Source organism: Cyprinodon tularosa, unplaced genomic scaffold (assembly GCF_016077235.1).
Source record: "Cyprinodon tularosa strain WSP-4 unplaced genomic scaffold, ASM1607723v1 ctg90, whole genome shotgun sequence".
NCBI classification, from domain to species: domain Eukaryota; kingdom Metazoa; phylum Chordata; class Actinopteri; order Cyprinodontiformes; family Cyprinodontidae; genus Cyprinodon; species Cyprinodon tularosa.
The window spans coordinates 3,361,519-3,379,077 of record NW_024039674.1 but is presented as its reverse complement, the minus strand read 5'-3'; the positions used below and the strand labels follow the sequence as shown (position 1 = coordinate 3,379,077).

Below are 17,559 nucleotides of genomic sequence, written 5' to 3'. Positions count from 1 at the left end.
CTGGACCGCTTTAGGACAGATTGCTCTGTCAAGTCATCATGTGGCCCCCCTTCCTCCGATCTCCTACTTCAGTTCAGAGCCTCCTTGACCTCCTGTCAGTTTTCAGAAGAGCTCAGCTCATCAGCAAATAGGCTGTCGTTCTACATTAGTACATCAGAGGGATGGGATGTGGCAGGACCATCAGAGCTGTTCATTAACCCAGAACCCCCCCTACATGGTGCTGCATGTTGACCCTTCTTTATTGTTGCAGCTCTGTTAAAGAAAAGCTGAAGAGTGAAGCTTATTGATTTTCACTGTATTTGGTTAGATTTAGCAGCACGGCTGAGCTTCATCTAAGCCCTTTGTTTCCAGGCCTTTGGCTTACAGCACCCTGGCAGATCTGGTGCATCACGTCCGGCAGAACCTCCCCCTCACTGATTTATCCCTGGCCGTCCAGCTCTTCGCTAAGAACATCGATGACGAGTCGCTCCCCAGCAACATTCAGACCATGTCCTGCAAGCTGCTGCTTAACCTGGTGGACTGCATCCGCTCCAAATCGGAGCAGGAGAACGGAAACGGGCGGGACATTCTCATGAGGATGCTGGAGGTATGAGGCTGAACGTTCTCGCTTAGACGTACTCGGCGTGAAATAGCCTTCATGATTTCTCTTTCATGTCAAACAGGTATTTGTGCTGAAGTTTCATACCATCGCACGCTACCAGCTGGTTTCCATTTTTAAAAAGTGCAAACCTCAGTCAGAGATGGGTGTGGTCGACCCCGGCGTGTTACCTGGCGTACCGGCCACGCCCACTCCTTCCACAACTCCTGCCCTTCCGCCCCCCGCCCCTCCAACACCAGTGGCCCCCACGGCTCCTCCCCCTGCGACGCCCTTCGACCGACCCGGAGAGAAGGAAGACAAGCAGACCTTTCAGGTGTCGGACTGCCGTAGTCTGGTCAAGACCTTGGTTTGTGGTGTGAAGACGATAACTTGGGGAATTACGTCTTGCAAAGCTCCCGGAGGTAAGCGAGGTTAAAAGCATCATCTGATCTGTGATTATTAGTGATTTGGTCGGTTGTTCATCATCTATGACCTTCACCTTCCTTCCTCAGAAGCTCAGTTCATCCCTAACAAGCAGCTCCAGCCGAAGGAGACCCAGATCTACATTAAACTGGTTAAATACGCCATGCAGGCCTTGGACATCTACCAGGTAGAGCCCATCAGCCAGCTCTTCTGGTTTGAGGTTGGTTTCCGATCTGAGTCTGGCTGTTTTTCTGCTCAGGTCCAAGTGGCCAACAACCAGCAGACGTACATCCGAGTGGCCAACTGCCAGACCGTCCGCATGAAGGAGGAGAAGGAGGTTCTGGAGCACTTCGCCGGGGTCTTCACCATGATGAACCCTCTGACATTCAAGGAGATCTTCCAGACCACCGTGCCGTACATGGTGGAGAGGATTTCCAAGAACTATGCTTTACAGGTGCGGAAGAGTGGAGTCTGCTTTCTGCTGGCCGGTTGCTCCTCTGATCCTCTTTGTTCACTTTTCAATTCCTGTTTTCTAGATTGTGGCGAACTCTTTTCTAGCCAACGTGTCGACCTCGGCCCTGTTCGCCACCATTTTAGTGGAGTATCTTCTTGAAAGGCTGCCAGAAATGGGCTCCAACGTAGAGCTCTCCAACCTTTACCTGAAGCTCTTCAAACTGGTGTTTGGTTCAGTCTCTTTGTTTGCTGCTGAGAACGAACAGATGCTGAAGGTAATCCTTACTTCGGTTTAATGCTGGCGCAGTAGCCTTTTCTCCTCTCTAAGTGTTTGTGTTTTTTTTTTTTACAGCCACACCTCCATAAGATAGTGAACAGCTCCATGGAGCTGGCTCAGTCCGCCAAGGAGCCGTACAACTACTTCCTGCTGCTCCGTGCTCTTTTCCGCTCCATTGGTGGAGGGAGCCATGACCTTCTCTACCAGGAGTTTCTGCCTCTTCTTCCTAATCTTCTGCAAGGTACAGCACTACTGGAACTCAAAAGTTTTTATTTGTATTGTTTACTTATCCTTTTGGCCATTGATGTGCATCTCGATTAAAAGATGTGAAAAAGGTTTCCCACTCTACCATCAGGTCTCAACATGCTTCAGAGCGGCCTCCACAAGCAGCACATGAAGGACCTATTTGTAGAGCTGTGTTTGACGGTTCCGGTCCGCCTCAGCTCCTTGCTGCCCTACTTACCCATGCTAATGGACCCGTTGGTGTCGGCGCTCAACGGCTCCCAGACTCTGGTCAGCCAGGGGCTCCGAACTCTGGAGCTGTGCGTGGACAACCTGCAACCTGACTTCCTCTATGATCACATCCAGCCTGTCAGGGCAGAGCTCATGCAGGTGGGAGCCTCTTCTTGATGCTCTGATCCTCTGTCTCCTTGCTACGCTGTCAGGACATCCTCCTTTTTCTAAAATAATTTAAATCATGTAGAACAGCTTGCTTAAATGTGCTAGGTTAGCATTAGCTTGTTTACTCCCCATTAGTGAGTAAACAAGTCAATGCTTATTGACAATAAGGTTTGAGGACCAATCAAAAAGCTTGAAGTCCTTCAGTCTTTTAGTACCATACAGTTTGGCTGTTCCTTCCAATTAGGTCCACAAACCAGTCTGTAAAATAACTTTGTTACCTTCACTCTCAGTATTCAGGCTCCGGCTGGTTCTGTGTTTCAATAGAAAGCTTTTTTTTCTCCAGAGTTTAAAGCTTGACATGCATGTGTCGTCCTCCAGGCCCTGTGGCGAACTCTCCGTAACCCTGCAGAAAGCATTTCCCACGTAGCGTACCGGGTCTTGGGCAAGTTTGGAGGCAGCAACAGGAAGATGCTGAAGGAGTCTCAGAGGCTGCATTATGTGGTAACAGAGGTCCAAGGTCCCAGCATTAAGGTGGAATTCACTGACTGCAAAGCGTCCATACAGCTCCCCATGGAGAAGGTAGGATGATGGTGAAAGGATGAAGATCCGTTGCTGGTATCAATGCCTTTTCTCCTGTCTTGCTTTTGTATTTAGGCTGATGGGAGAAAGAATTGGCTCTAAAGGAGCTTTAAATTCCTCATTATTGTTCTCCACTCAAAGTGATGTATCTTTGTCACAGGTGTGTGTTTGGTAGGGACAGTGAGATAGATGTGTGAGTCCTTCAGGTAATTAAATTCATGTCTTGTTTCTCCTCATCCTCAGTAATCATCCATCTAGTGCAGGGCTACCATGACAGCATTATTTACTCTTTCTAATGGCTGTGCCCTGTTTCAGCCATTAGACGACCCCCCTTAAACAAGATCATGTGATGAACAGTGAAAGCAAGAACGGTAGTTCAGAATGCGTCATTGTAAAAGAAGAATGCCTTGATTTATTTTCATACTAGAACAGTATATAATATTCTTACAGTAGAGTGAACCAAATTAGCAGCCATTTTCTCAAGACCCTGGTTGTTATGATACTAAAATGTCAAAACCGATCAATATCCAAGGTAAATATTCATTAATCGATACTCTTAGTTACCACTTGGGTAAACAATTTAAGGCAAAAAAAAATTAACTTGTAAATAGAGCTGGGTATTTTCGGCAAAGTCTTGAATCGATTCGATTTTGATTCATATAGTTCTAAATCGATTAATTTCGGTTTAATCCGTTTTTACGATCATGAAATTGGTTCAACCGTGTTTCAAAATACTCATGTATTTTGTTTTTTCCTGTCACATTAAACACAAAGTGCAAACTTGTGAATCAGACAGTTTAAAAAGGAGATGTGAACAAAACTGTCGTAAAAGTGCAAACTTGTTTGTGAAAAGTGAAAAAGTGAAACCTCACTTGAGCAGGCAGACGTGACACAGCATGAGCTGCATTATCTTCAATCATCTTGAATGCATCTTTCCTGCTCATTTGAATGTGAACGTCATGCGCGTAAATATAAAATGAATCGATCTCATTCCCTAGACATCGATTTTGCAAAAATGTAAAGGAATCAATTCAAAATCGATTAAATCGTTTTTTTTTACCCAGACCTAGTTGTAAAACCTACCTACTATTTTTTATTTCACCATTGAACAGGCGTTTTCAATAGAATCAAAGATGCTAGTTTATGTTAATGCATTTAGCAGATGCTTTTATGCAAAATGACTTACAAAGTAGGCATTAGTGTAAAGGGTCTTGCCTAAAGACCCCAAATGGCAGCTCATTTCACCCAACGGGAATTCGAACCCAGAGCCTCCTGTATGCAAGTCGGGTCACTTACCACTTGAGCTAGCCAGTTGTTACATTAGTACGAAAAAGAAACAACAAGGGGAAAAATAAGCAAACCACACACGCTTTCAGCATTGATGCCATGTGGATACCGTGTTTGTGTATCAATTCTTTTAAGAATATTAATAATTTGACAACCCTCTTGAGACTCTACAGTCTCTCCAGAACCAGTCACATCTTTGTTACGTTATCATTGATATGAGACCTGGACAGGTACAGGTGCTGGTCATAAAATTAGAATATCATGAAAAAGTAGATTGATTTCAGTAATTCCATTTAAAAAGTGAAACTTGTATATTATATTCATACATTACATACAAACTCATATATTTCAGATGTTTATTTTGTTTAATTTTGATGATTACAAATGACAACAAATGAAAATCTCAAATTCATCATATCAGAAAATTAGAATATTGTGAAAAGGTTCAAAATTGATGGCCCCTGGTGCCACACTCTAATCAGCTAATTAACTCAAACCACCTGCAAAAGCCTTTAAATGGTCTTTCAGTCTAGTTCTATAGGCTACACAATCATGGGGAAGACTGCTGACTTGACAGTTGTCCAAAAGACGACCATCGACACCTTGCACAAGGAGGGCAAGACACAAAAGGTCATCGCTAAAGAGGCTGGCTGTTCACAGAGCTCAGTGTCCAAGCACATTAATAGAGAGGCGAAGGGAAGGAAAAGATGTGGTCGAAAAAAGTGTACAAGCAAGAGAGATAACCGCACCCTGGAGAGGATTGTGAAACAAAACCCATTCAAAAATGTGGGGGAGATTCACAAAGAGTGGACTGCAGCTGGAGTGAGTGCTTCAAGAACCACCACACACAGACGTATGAAAGACATGGGTTTCTGCTGTCGCATTCCTTGTGTCAAGCCACTCTTGAACCACAGACAGCGTCAGAAGCGTCTAAAGAGAAACAGGACTGGACTGCTGGTGAGTGGTCCAAAGTCATGTTCTCTGATGAAAGTAAATTTTGCATTTCCTTTGGAAATCAAGGTCCCAGAGTCTGGAGGAAAAGAAGAGAGGCACTTCATCCACGTTGCTTGAAGTCCAGTGTAAAGTTTCCACAGTCAGTGATGGTTTGGGGTGCCATGTCATCTGCTGGTGTTGGTCCATTGTGTTTTCTGAGGTCCAGGGTCAACGCAGCCACATACCAGGAAGTTTTAGAGCACTTCATGCTTCCTGCAGCTGACCAACTTTTTGGAGATGCAGATTTCATTTTCCAACAGGACTTGGCACCTGCACACAGTGCCAAAGCTACCAGTACCTGGTTGAAGGACCATGGTATCCCTGTTCTTAATTGGCCAGCAAACTCTCCTGACCTTAACCCCATAGAAAATCTATGGGGTATTGTGAAGAAGAAGATGCAATACACCAGACCCAACAATTCAGAAGAGCTAAAAGCCACTATTAGAGCAACCTGGGCTATCATAACACCTGAGCAGTGCCACAGACTGATCGACTCCATGCCACGCCGCATTGCTGCAGTAATACAGGCCAAAGGAGGCCCAACTAAATACTGAGTGCTGTACATGCTCATACTTTTCATGTTCATACTTTTCAGTTGGCCAACATTTCTATAAATCCTTTGTTTTTATTGGTCTTCAGTAATATTCTAATTTTCTGATATGATGAATTTGAGATTTTCATTTGTTGTCATTTGTAATCATCAAAATTAAACAAAATAAACATCTGAAATATGAGTTTGTATGTAATGTATGAATATAATATACAAGTTTCACTTTTTAAATGGAATTACTGAAATCAATCTACTCTTTCATGATATTCTAATTTTATGACCAGCACCTGTATGTTATGATTATCAAATCAAAAACTTGTAATAGTTAAGGTTGTGTCTATGGCAGCAGGCCAGACCTGTCAGACTTTCAGAAACCCGTGTTGGAGGTTCACCTTCCAGCAGGACAGCCACCATGAATGTCCAGCTTCAGATGCGATGGATGGATTAGATCAGAATCAAAGTTCAGACCTGACTCCTGAGTAGAAACAAATGTTCTAGAGTTTCTTTACAAAGAAAAATAATCAGTAATTCCAGAATCTGAAACCCCTAGAAGTTTGAGGCGGTAATCTGATGGTTGGAAACAATTTAGCACAGCACTAGGGTGTTCTATTTTTTTCTTCTAGTGATTTTACATTCAATAAAAAAAAAGAGAATCTGATGAAGAAATCCAATTGAGGTCTTAAACATAGCTTACCTTGTAATACATTCTGATTGTGCCAAGAGGCTCCTCCTCCTGATGCTCTAAAGAGTTTCTGCTTCCATCATGCTGTGACCGAATCTCCTCCGCTGATTCTTGGACTCGTCTTTGTTCTGAGTGGCAATAATTGGTCCATTTTCTGCCTTGAAGGGCGCTCATAATGTGGAGATGATAATGACCAGATGGGGCTTGGCTTTCCTTCAGCCAATTAATCAGACACATTGAATATAAGCTGAATTATTAAGATGTAGAATATGTTATAATTTGATCAAACTTGGCCGTTTCATCCCATTAATGGGTCGTTTAAAGGATTTAGTCTTATTTTTGCTTCTTTTCTTTTTTTCGTTAGGCTATAGAAACGGCTCTAGACTGTCTGAAGAGCGCCAACACTGAGCCTTACTACAGAAGACAGGCCTGGGAGGTCATCAAGTGTTTCCTGGTGGCCATGACAAGCCTGGACGACAATAAACACGCTCTCTACCAGCTGCTGTCCCATCCCAAGTAAGTAGACATTCTGCATTTTCATTATCAGTTATTTATTTCTGTTTGCTGTGGCTCCTCTTTCCCGTTATTGTTTAGAAGTCTTGAATCGACTTCTGTTATCTTACAGGTTTATATATGTTTGGAAAATATCAAGTTGAGCTTTTGCATTATAGAATCATCCAGAATATAATTTATAGCTTTGTAGAAATTGTTAAAAGATGCATTAAATTGATAATAATCTCAGGAAACAAAAAAAAGTCTGGATGTTTCTAAAAGCATTAAGGAAATGAATTTTAATTCATGTCAGAGTTAAATCCGATTAAATTATTCATGTATGCAAATGATTATAAAAAAAACAAAACACTTATTTTGTTTTCTAGACTCAATGAATCAAACCGATCTACTGAAAGTGGGAAAAAATAGCAAAATAGGACAGAAGCAGTTGTTTTTTTAGGACAATGGTACCAGCATAAATCAACCAAGCATCCATCAGACCTGCTGTTCCAGCAGGTCTGATGGATGGCACCTGATTGGCTCTGTCCTGTAAATAATTATGGATACAGCTGATCATTCTGAATATTGGACCCTCCAGAACATTTCTCTTTACTGCTGTAAAGTAAATAGCAGGCTTTAGCTGAGGCTATTATCTGAAACCATCCAATGCATTTATGTAGTTTTCTGCCTGTTGGGGGCGCTGTGGGGCCATGCCTTGGAGCTTATAATGCTTCAAACATGCTGGTAATGAACCCGAAACACAAGGACTACTGAATGAACACAATAGAGTGAAAGATTTAGAGATGAATTAACCAATTCATTAATGGAGGAGCTCTGATTGCTGAGTTACTCTCAGGTGTTCAGCCTCTTACCTGATCAAGTAGCCTCTTGGATTCTTGTTAACTGTTGACAGGACTATCCAAGGCGTCTCCCAATTTACACCAGGTTCATACTTCCTCCCAAAAACGCAATGCAGCGTTTTCTGTGCTGCTGGTTCCTCTTAAAGCTTTGCAAGGAAAATAAAAGAAGAGCAATGCAGAGCGACTTTGATGGGTGGATATTGATGATCCTCTGACTCCTGGTGTCGCTCTTTTCCCTTCAGTTTCACAGAGAAGTGGATTCCCAATGTCATCATTTCCCACCGCTACAAGGCGCAGGACACTCCGGCCCGTAGAACCTTTGAGCAGGCGTTGACCGGAGCCTTCATGTCCGCTGTGATAAAGGACCTGAGGCCCAGTGCGCTGCCCTTCGTAGCCAGCCTGATTCGCCATTACACCATGGTTGCTGTGGCTCAGCAGTGCGGTGAGGGCTTATTTAATTATACACTCATTTAGCCGCTTTAGCAACAAAGATAGTGGTCTGTTGGTAATATGTTTGATTTGATTCTTCATGTAAAGCAAAGCGATCTGAACGATCAACTTCTTTGATTTCCTTGTAGGACCTTTCCTGCTGCCATGTTACCAGCTGGGCAGCCAGTCCAGCACCGCCATGTTCCACAGCGAGGAGAACGGTTCTAAGGGCATGGATCCACTGGTTCTCATCGATGCTATAGCCATCTGCATGGCCTACGAGGAGAAGGAGCTGTGTAAGATCGGAGAGGTTGCTCTGGCCGTCATCTTTGACGTGGCCAGCATCATCCTTGGCTCCAAGGAGAGGGTAGGGTAGCCCGTCCTGGCACTGATGGCGCTTCCTCTCTTCTGTTAAACACCGAGGCTGACTGATCTGTGTGTCCCCAGGCTTGCCAGCTGCCCTTGTTCTCCTACATTGTGGAGCGTCTGTGTGCCTGCTGCTACGAGCAGGCGTGGTACGCCAAGCTCGGCGGAGTGGTGTCCATTAAGTTTCTGATGGAGAGACTGCCTCTGATCTGGGTCCTGCAGAACCAGCTCACTTTTCTCAAAGCCCTTTTGTTTGTCATGATGGACCTGACTGGAGAGGTGGGATTCACTTCACTTCAGTGGATGTGAAACTGATTTTTTTTTTCTGAATCCTGAGGTCGTCGTCCAATCATTTCTCCACAGGTGTCGAACGGAGCCGTCGCCATGGCGAAGACCACCTTGGAGCAGCTGCTGGTGCGCTGTGCCACACCCCTGAAGGATGAGGAGAAGACTGAGGAGCTGCTGGCTGCCCAGGATAAATCCTTCCACATGGTGACCCACGACCTGGTCCGGGAGGTCACCTCCCCCAACTCCACCGTCAGGAAGCAGGCCATGCACTCCCTGCAGGTGTTGGCCCAGGTCACTGGCAAGAGCGTCACCGTCATCATGGAGCCCCACAAAGAGGTATCACTGTCAGGGTTTCTGCGAGGGAAGGCTGCCTTTGTCTAAATGAGAAAAACTCGATATTATCTCCTTAGTTTCCTACTAACACCAACATTCTCCTCAGGTTTTACAAGACATGGTTCCTCCGAAGAAGCACCTGCTCCGCCACCAGCCGGCTAACGCCCAGATTGGCCTGATGGAGGGAAACACCTTCTGCACCACCCTGCAGCCGCGCCTCTTTACAATGGACCTGAATGTCATGGAGCATAAGGTTTTCTACACGGAGGTATGCAGCCTTCCCAGTGGAGCCGCTCTCCTGCTCTACAAAACCATCAACTTATCTTGTTTCTGTTGTTTTAAACCACATCTAGCTCCTGAACCTGTGCGAGGCAGAGGATGCTGCTCTGATGAAGCTGCCCTGTTACAAGAGCCTCCCCTCTCTGGTTCCGCTCCGCATCGCTGCCCTCAGTAAGTCGGCCCGGCGGACCATAACCTAGCGGTGCTGAAAAAGCCTTGTGATGGTTACATGCTGATATTTCTCCTGTTCATCAGATGCTCTGGCAGCCTGTAACTACTTACCTCAGTCCAGGGAGAAGATCATCGCTGCTCTGTTTAAAGCTTTGAACTCTACCAACAATGAGCTGCAGGAGGCCGGTGAAGCATGCATGAGGAAGGTCAGCACCCTGCTTTGGGACCGCATTTACACTAATAAATGTTTTATTTTTCCTCTTATAAGGAGATTTCATATCCAGGTTTATTTTTTAACAGCCTTAGAGACCATGTTCTCTCATCTGATTGTGCCTATGATCTGTTAGATGGACCGAACTGGACAGAGTTGTTGTGAATAACATTCAGTCAGCTTCCTTTAAAATGATCCGTATGAGATTTTCATAATTCTTCTCTATGGTGGACCCCCATACGGTCTGCTGAGGCCCCAAGCAGCCCTGATCTGTAGTTTTTGAAGTCTGTAGTTTTTGTTTTACTTTTGTTTATTCTAAAAAGGAAAAAAAAAGATAAAAACCTGCTTTTATTTATCACCCATCTCTTTTTTTTTTACCGCTTTTCTCCCTGACCTTGCTTTCCAAAGGCCTTTTTGTTATTGATTAGATTTAGATTTAATTTCAGTTGCTTTTTATTCCTTATTTCCGTCTCCAATGTCTTTTGAGCCAAACAGGGCTGTATATCAGCAGACGTAACCTTTGTAATTATGGATTAGTCTGTGCCCTTAAGGTATGAAGCAATCTAGTGAGGAAACCTGATGGTGCCGTTTTAAATTAAATCTCATTTTCTGCCTCCTGTGAATGGGATCGCTCCTGTTAGTCCTTCCCTGCTTCCATTTTTTTTCTACCACTTATCTTCATATGAACCTGGTCTACTTCATCACACTGTCCCTGAACCACTTCTCCTTCTATCCATCAGAGTATCCATGTAATCTCCTCCTCCATCCATCTACTCACTGCTCTTTGTTCTTATTTCTCTTTTCTGCGGCTCTGTCACTCCTCCTCACTGTGCTGTAATTTTTTTCTTTCCATTTTCTGCTCTCTCCATCCCTTCGTCTCTGCCCTGCTAGCACTAATGAGCGTTGCCATGGCTAGATCGATACAGGATGGAGTGTTTGTTCTCAGCGCTGAAAGGAAAATGAATGTGGCTGCCATGCATCATCCCCTCCCCGTCTGAGTGAGGGCGTGCGTCATCGCTGCTTGGTTGGCATCTGTGTTTGTTCATCTTCTCCTCGTTTGGGTAGCCTTGGCCCTTAGAGGTGACACCTGGTGTCCTGAGAGGTTCTGATAGTGGATAAACTGATCCGTTTAAGGGGCTGAAAATAGATCATCATAATGAAATAAGTACGGAGGCATCCAGGTGCGAACACTTCAAAGATACAAACTCTAAATGCAGCATGAAGGAAAACTTACCTTTTTCGTTATTCTGGGTCTGGTCCCATCAACTCCCCTTTTTGGTCTATTTGACCCACATTATGTAGAGCAACTGTGCAGATTCACTCAATCACTTGAGGTTTGCATCATTCATACATTTGTGCCTGTAGGTCAACGTAGAAACAGCCTGAAAAGAATGATTTCTGTACTCTGCAGTTCCTGGAAGGTGCGACTATCGAGGTCGACCAGATCCACACTCACATGCGCCCTCTGCTGATGATGCTGGGCGACTACCGCAGCCTGACACTCAACGTGGTCAATCGCCTGACCTCCGTCACGCGCCTCTTCCCTAACTCCTTCAACGACAAGTTCTGTGACCAGATGATGGTGAGAACCTTGTCCATGTTTCAAACTAAAACTTTAGGGTTTAGTTAGGATTTTAATCTGATAGACAAATCCAAATCATGCTTGGTTAAAATGTGAGAACCCATTAAAACATGGTGCAGCTAAATGCTTAGTGTGAGGGATTGCCTTCGAGTGAATGAGTCGATGCAATCAACTGCTTTTCCTTAGATAGAAAACTTTGAATTAATTTGACTGTATGATCTGGTATAATGGCCATATAAATAAACTGAACTGAATTTAATTAAACAGGCAGGCGGGGAGAGCCTTAGTCACTTACTCTGCAGGAGCTGCATAAATCCACAGCATAGCTGAAAGAAGCTGAAAACTGCAGACATCAAAGCACATTAATGTGTAAGAATAGCCTAGTCAAAGTTCAGACCAGTTGAGACTTGAGAACCATTGAAATCAGACGTTCTCTGTTCATTCTGAGTCGGTTTGAGTGGTTTTACAAATGAGGAGCAAAAATGAGATGAGATCTGCAGCAGGACCTTAAGAGTAAGATGGTTCTAAGAACTACCCAGAAGGCTTAAGGTACTTTTTTTTTTTTTTTTTTTTCAGGGTATGAATCCCTTCCAGGGTTTTTGTTCAGGAATTTTTGCTCTGTAGAACCAGAGCTGTTGAGTTCAGGTGCTTGATGATTCCTCGACTCCCGTTTGCTGTGGAACGCTTCTTGAACCGTGTTTTCTCTTTATTTAGATCAGCCTCAGTGATTTTAGCGGTAAAGTTTTGTTTCCTGCTCCTCCAACGTTCTAAACGCTCACTTGTTGTTCTCTGTTTCCCTTAGCAACACCTTCGAAAATGGATGGAAGTGGTTGTGATAACGCACAAAGGTGGCCAGCGGAGTGACGGCAGTGTAAGTAAAGACATGTCCTCTGTGTTCCTCGCCTACGTTGATTCACTCCTGATTTTAATAGCAAACATTGATGACCGAAGGCTCCGGGTCCTTAAGGCTGTCAGCCGCTGCTGTTTCCTTCAGTTGGCCCGTCTTTGCATAAACCAAATTACCCTCTCAGAAGGAGATAGGAATTGTTCCTTGCGCTCACAAAGCCTCGGTGGCGTGCAGTCAACAGCCTCGGCGTTGAGTGGTGAGGGCCCGTATTTCAATCAATGATTAATTAGGCGCCAGGCGGGCGGTGCAGGGCCCGCTAACGCACATCCTCATTATCTCCACGACAGATAACCTTGTAAAGGTGACAGAGAGGGGAAAAAATACAGCTGCCTCTCCCTCCTAGACTCTTCCTTCTACTCGTGTCTCTTTATTCAAGTTCGTCCCGACTCTATTCAAATCCGGGCCTTTAATTAGATGCAAATTGGCCCTTTTGTCTTTGCTGCCCCCCCAACTCGTGGTCTCTGTGGCTGGTGACAGCGAAGCTGGCAGGGATGCTAAAACTGGGGTCATTGAGTCAATTAGCTGAGGCTGATGAAGACAGAACCGGTGGAGGTGAAGGTGTCACGCGGAAAACAAACTCTGCTTCCTTTAATCAGTGTGTTTTAATTATGTCCAAACATCATTTCCTAAAGCCTGGATCCAAAACGAATCCAGTAACTGGTCAGTGATGATCAAAAATAATGATCCCTGCAACGCCATCACTCCTCTTTATACGGTTCATAAACAGACAACACACTGACACTAAAAGTCGCCATTTTGTTCTGCTGACTGATGGTTGTCTCCCATTCCGGTACAGCCTGCGTTGGAGGGTGTTGAGGTGAGACGTGTCCCGGTGTCGCCCCGGCTGTTAGTGAGTTCTGTCAGTGATTAAAACTCTGAACCAGTGTGGTAGTGGTGGCCGTGGCCTGTTTCTATCTGTGTTCCGTGTTTGTCTCGTTAGAAAATGTTCCTGTCATCCCATGTTCACCCCAACCTCCAGTTCTCCTGTTTCTCCTCCTGAGACAGCGTCTCTAGTGCAGGTTTATGCGTAGAGCTCATTTTGGGGGGAGATGATATTTGCCTGGGAGAAGGTACATGTAAAACTATTCACACCTCTTAGATTCTCTAACAGTCAGTCACACAACTTAGAAGTTTCTCAGCTCAGCCAGTTTAGATGGAGAATATCTAAGAACATCAGTTCTATGTCCTCCTGCAGATTCTTCATTGGATTAGGTGCTGGACTTGGACTAGGTCCTTTCTTTAAGGGTTTTACCCCCCTGACCCTCCTAAAAAAAAAAAAAAAAAAAAAGCTAGGGCCTAGCCAGCATCATGCTGCTGCCTGATCAGACATTTTCTTCATCTCTGCATAAAAGCCAGAACTATGCAGAGCATGACTTTATCTTGGTTATCTTCCTGACCCGTCTGTGCTTTTCCTTGTCTTCATTCTTAGGGACCTCAGACTGCCTGTGTTTATCTGTTCACCGAAGTGGTGAATTTTATGGTTCCACTGGTTTTATTTAGGGTAGCAGCACTCTACAAAGGCACACCCCTCTTTTTTTTCTTTTTTTTTTTTTTTCTTTTTTTCCCCCCAAACGTCACATTTGGTCCAAAAGAGATGGCTATGTTTTTTTTTGTTTTTTTTTCTTTTATGTGACAAGTTGTGAAGAGTTCTGGGGTGTGAATACTTATGCAATGTTCCCCAATAGCCTGCAGATGGGCTTCCAGTAGTTTGGCTTCATCCTCGTCTCTCCACAGTGATGTCATCAAAACTGTTGTTTGTTTCTACCCATTTGGCTCTGAGGTTTCACCCAGGCTCTTGTTGTTTTGCTTCTGGTTCTGTTCTGGATTCCTGCAGGAGATGAAGATCTGCTCAGCCATCATAAACCTTTTCCATCTCATCCCGGCTGCACCTCAGACGCTAGTCAAACCGCTCCTGGAGGTGGTCATGAAGACGGAGAGGGCGATGCTCATTGAGGTAGGACACAGACCAGATCTTTAGCTCTTCAAGCGTCGGTTATGTCGGTCTTAGAATTAACCTGTTTTTTTTTCTCATTTTATGTATTTTCTCTGCTCCAGGCTGGCAGCCCATTCAGAGAGCCTCTGATCAAGTTCCTGACCCGCCACCCATCCCAGACGGTGGAGCTGTTCATGATGGAAGCCACTCTGAACGACCCTCAGTGGAGCCGCATGTTCATGGTCAGACCACATCCTTATCATTCCCCTCATTTCTTTTAGAATCACCTATTTAATACAGTCCAATATATTTCATGTGTTCTGAGGCCTGGTTAGTACCAGGCTGAGACGATCACTTTCCGTTCACTGTGTCAGGGTTTTGTGTTCAGCTGGGATTCTGGTTTTATGTCCACATGCAGAGTTTTCTGAAACACAAAGATGCTAAACCTCTCAGAGACGTTTTGGCCTCTAATCCCAACCGCTTCGTTCCCCTGCTGGTCCCTGCTGGTACTGCGGCTACCGTTCGACCTGGATCCCCTTCCACCGCCACAGCCAGACTGGACCTGCAGTTCCAGGCCATCAAGGTTCGCCACGTTACTCATGGGCATGATGTGATACGAGCTCAGAGTTAATCTCCTATGAGGCGTTTCGATTGTCCCAGACGCCTTCAGGGAGCTCCTTATTTATCTAATTTCTCATTTCGTTTATGCAGATCATCAGCATCATTGTAAAGAACGATGAGGGTTGGCTTGCAGGGCAACACTCCCTGGTCAGCCAGCTTCGCCGAGTCTGGGTCAGCGAGGCTTTCCAGGAAAGACATCGCAAAGACAACATGGCCGCCACCAACTGGAAGGAGCCCAAACTGCTGGCTTACTGCTTGTTGAGCTACTGCAAGTATGTTTGGTGGTTAAAGGAGAAACAACCTTGACTGCAAATAAGCTATTTACATTAAACATTAGGCTATTTTTTATTCATAAAGAGTTTAAAAAACACAGAAAGGAAGAAAACCAACCAGATGTTGATAGTATGTTTAGTGTTTTCTGTAGATCTGTATCACTGTGGAAATGTGACTTATTCTGCCACTGCTTCCTCTCAAACAGGCGTAACTACTCTGAGATTGAGCTGCTGTTCCAGCTGGTGCGAGCTTTTACGGGTCGTTTCCTCTGCAACATGACTTTTCTGAAGGAGTACATGGAGGAGGAAATTCCCAAAAACTACTCCATTCCCCAGAAGCGAGCTTTGTTCTTCCGCTTTGTGGAGTTTAACGACCCTCATTTTAACGACGAGCTGAAAGCAAAGGTACGTTCAGTGTGCAGAGCCATACACTGAAGTTATGTTTTATGTTTGTTGCTTTGCTGTTCGTTCTCTCCTCAGTCATTCTCTTGATACAACCTGAGTGAAGTTGGCCCCTGCATCTTCTTCAAATCAGATAAAATTGGTGTCAAACGTTTGTGCACCTAAAATATATGTTTGTGCCGCTATAATTTAAAAGATATAAAGAAATGTTTCTAGAGGTCATCAAAGGTCAACCAGGCCCCCCACCTTCTTCAAATCAGACGAAATGGGTGTCCGTCAATTAACTCGACTCCGTTTGTGCAGCAAAAATTGTCGTTTGTGCTGCTTTGGCTGGTTTGAAGATATTAATGAAAGGTTAAAGGTAATCAGCCCCACCCACCACCCGACTTTTATGAAATTAGACAAAATTGGTGTCAATCACCTCGGCTATGTTTGTGGTTTGTGCAGCAAAAAGTTTAATTTGTGCTCCTGTAATTCTAAAGGAATAAAGACAAATGTTCTCCAGGGGTCATCAGAGGTCAACCACTCCCCTGGCCCCGCTCACATTTGCAAAAATAAATAAATTTGGTGTCAATCATCTGTGCTACGTTTGTGCTGCTTTTTGCAGCACAAATTTACGTTTGTGCCGCTATCATTTTCTTCCAGGTTAAAATTAAATTATTCATATTTATAGGTTAGAAACGTATAATTTATATGAAATTTACAGTTTTAGCATGAACAGATGTTCACTGACCTTTGATGACCTCTACAAACTATTATTAATATCATGAAAATGATAGCAGTACAAATGAACATTTTTACTATGCAAAAATATAAAATTATAAAATATATATATTTTGAATATAAAATATTTAAAATAAATACAGTACAGACCAAAAGGTTGGACGAACCTTCTCATTCAAAGACTTTTCTTTATTTTCATGACTTATGAAAATTGAAGATTCCCACCTTGAATATAAGACCTATTTTCAGTTGTTTCACATTTTTTTTTGGTTTATATAATTCCACATGTTAATTCATAGTTTTGATGCCCTCAGTGTGAATCTTCAATTTTCAGAGTCATGAAAAAAAAAACTATCTTTAAAATAATAGCAGCACAACGACAAATTTTGCATAATTTGAATAAGGTGGGGGGCCAACTTCACTCAGGTGTTTCTCATTTCCGATATGATACATATATTGCAGCTTTGAGTATTGACTGATAGACATATCCACCCGATATGATAGCAGCGCGATCCATACATGCTTTTATTACTTAGCTTGCTACTTGCAATATTAGAGGCCTGGTATTAGGCAAATCAAGACCAACCGGTATGAAAACAACTGACCCATTTATTATTAACCATTGAGTAACACAAACGTTAAACAGATGTGGATATAAGCGTAGAGATGCAGGCTGATATGTCCAGAGGTTTGTGTTATTTGACTGATATCAGATCAGGACATCCCTCTAGACAAAGGTTTGGATGTTGTTTGTTTGGTCGTGTGAACATTTTGGTGCTACATTGCAAGATTGCGAGGCTGTTTACCTGAAGGGAGGAGAAAGGTGTGTTTTTTTCAGCATAATGAGAGAATTTATAAATTGTGTAAAGGACTTGATCGGTTTCATGGTTGGGAAAGGGTTAGCTAAGATCTCTGCAGACCCCACACATGCTCATTTAAACAACCTTGCGAGTTTCCTGGAAGCATTCATGGTTTTAAAGTTTTAACAGCTGCTGGAAGGGTAGAATGTTTCATCCATGTCATATCAGGGTGTTATATTCATATCCTGAGGGCTGTTGGCTCATGGGATCCAGGTGTTTTAAACCTGCAGCTTTCATGCTGATGAAATATTAAGCCAAGCGGAGAGTGTGAGGGTGGCGGTGGCACGGTAATCAAAATGACAGAGGTTGGAATGATGGAAGCACAGAGGAAATATCAGGATGACCTGATCTGGTTATGAAGAATATTTTGCAGTGCTTCCACCTCTGG

General features: G+C 43.8%; 1 protein-coding gene across 3 annotated transcripts in view; it reads left to right on the top strand.

Moving 5' to 3' along the window:
• Nucleotides 1-17,559, top strand: part of LOC119776025 (transformation/transcription domain-associated protein) — a 72,186-nt gene that overhangs the window by 10,688 nt on the left and 43,939 nt on the right. For 2 of the 3 annotated variants that reach the window (XM_038274229.1, XM_038274228.1), the window contains 24 exons: nt 352-586; nt 663-999; nt 1,090-1,187; nt 1,260-1,454; nt 1,537-1,728; nt 1,806-1,971; nt 2,086-2,342; nt 2,730-2,930; nt 6,807-6,958; nt 8,037-8,236; nt 8,373-8,590; nt 8,671-8,868; nt 8,953-9,213; nt 9,317-9,478; nt 9,564-9,660; nt 9,745-9,866; nt 11,283-11,453; nt 12,256-12,324; nt 13,157-13,177; nt 14,195-14,314; nt 14,416-14,535; nt 14,712-14,876; nt 15,005-15,186; nt 15,393-15,591. In XM_038274229.1, the coding sequence (XP_038130157.1) occupies nt 352-586; nt 663-999; nt 1,090-1,187; nt 1,260-1,454; nt 1,537-1,728; nt 1,806-1,971; nt 2,086-2,342; nt 2,730-2,930; nt 6,807-6,958; nt 8,037-8,236; nt 8,373-8,590; nt 8,671-8,868; nt 8,953-9,213; nt 9,317-9,478; nt 9,564-9,660; nt 9,745-9,866; nt 11,283-11,453; nt 12,256-12,324; nt 13,157-13,177; nt 14,195-14,314; nt 14,416-14,535; nt 14,712-14,876; nt 15,005-15,186; nt 15,393-15,591 (4,138 nt within the window). The remainder of the gene's footprint in view (nt 1-351; nt 587-662; nt 1,000-1,089; nt 1,188-1,259; nt 1,455-1,536; nt 1,729-1,805; nt 1,972-2,085; nt 2,343-2,729; nt 2,931-6,806; nt 6,959-8,036; nt 8,237-8,372; nt 8,591-8,670; nt 8,869-8,952; nt 9,214-9,316; nt 9,479-9,563; nt 9,661-9,744; nt 9,867-11,282; nt 11,454-12,255; nt 12,325-13,156; nt 13,178-14,194; nt 14,315-14,415; nt 14,536-14,711; nt 14,877-15,004; nt 15,187-15,392; nt 15,592-17,559) is intronic. The other variant, XM_038274231.1, reaches the window with a different exon arrangement.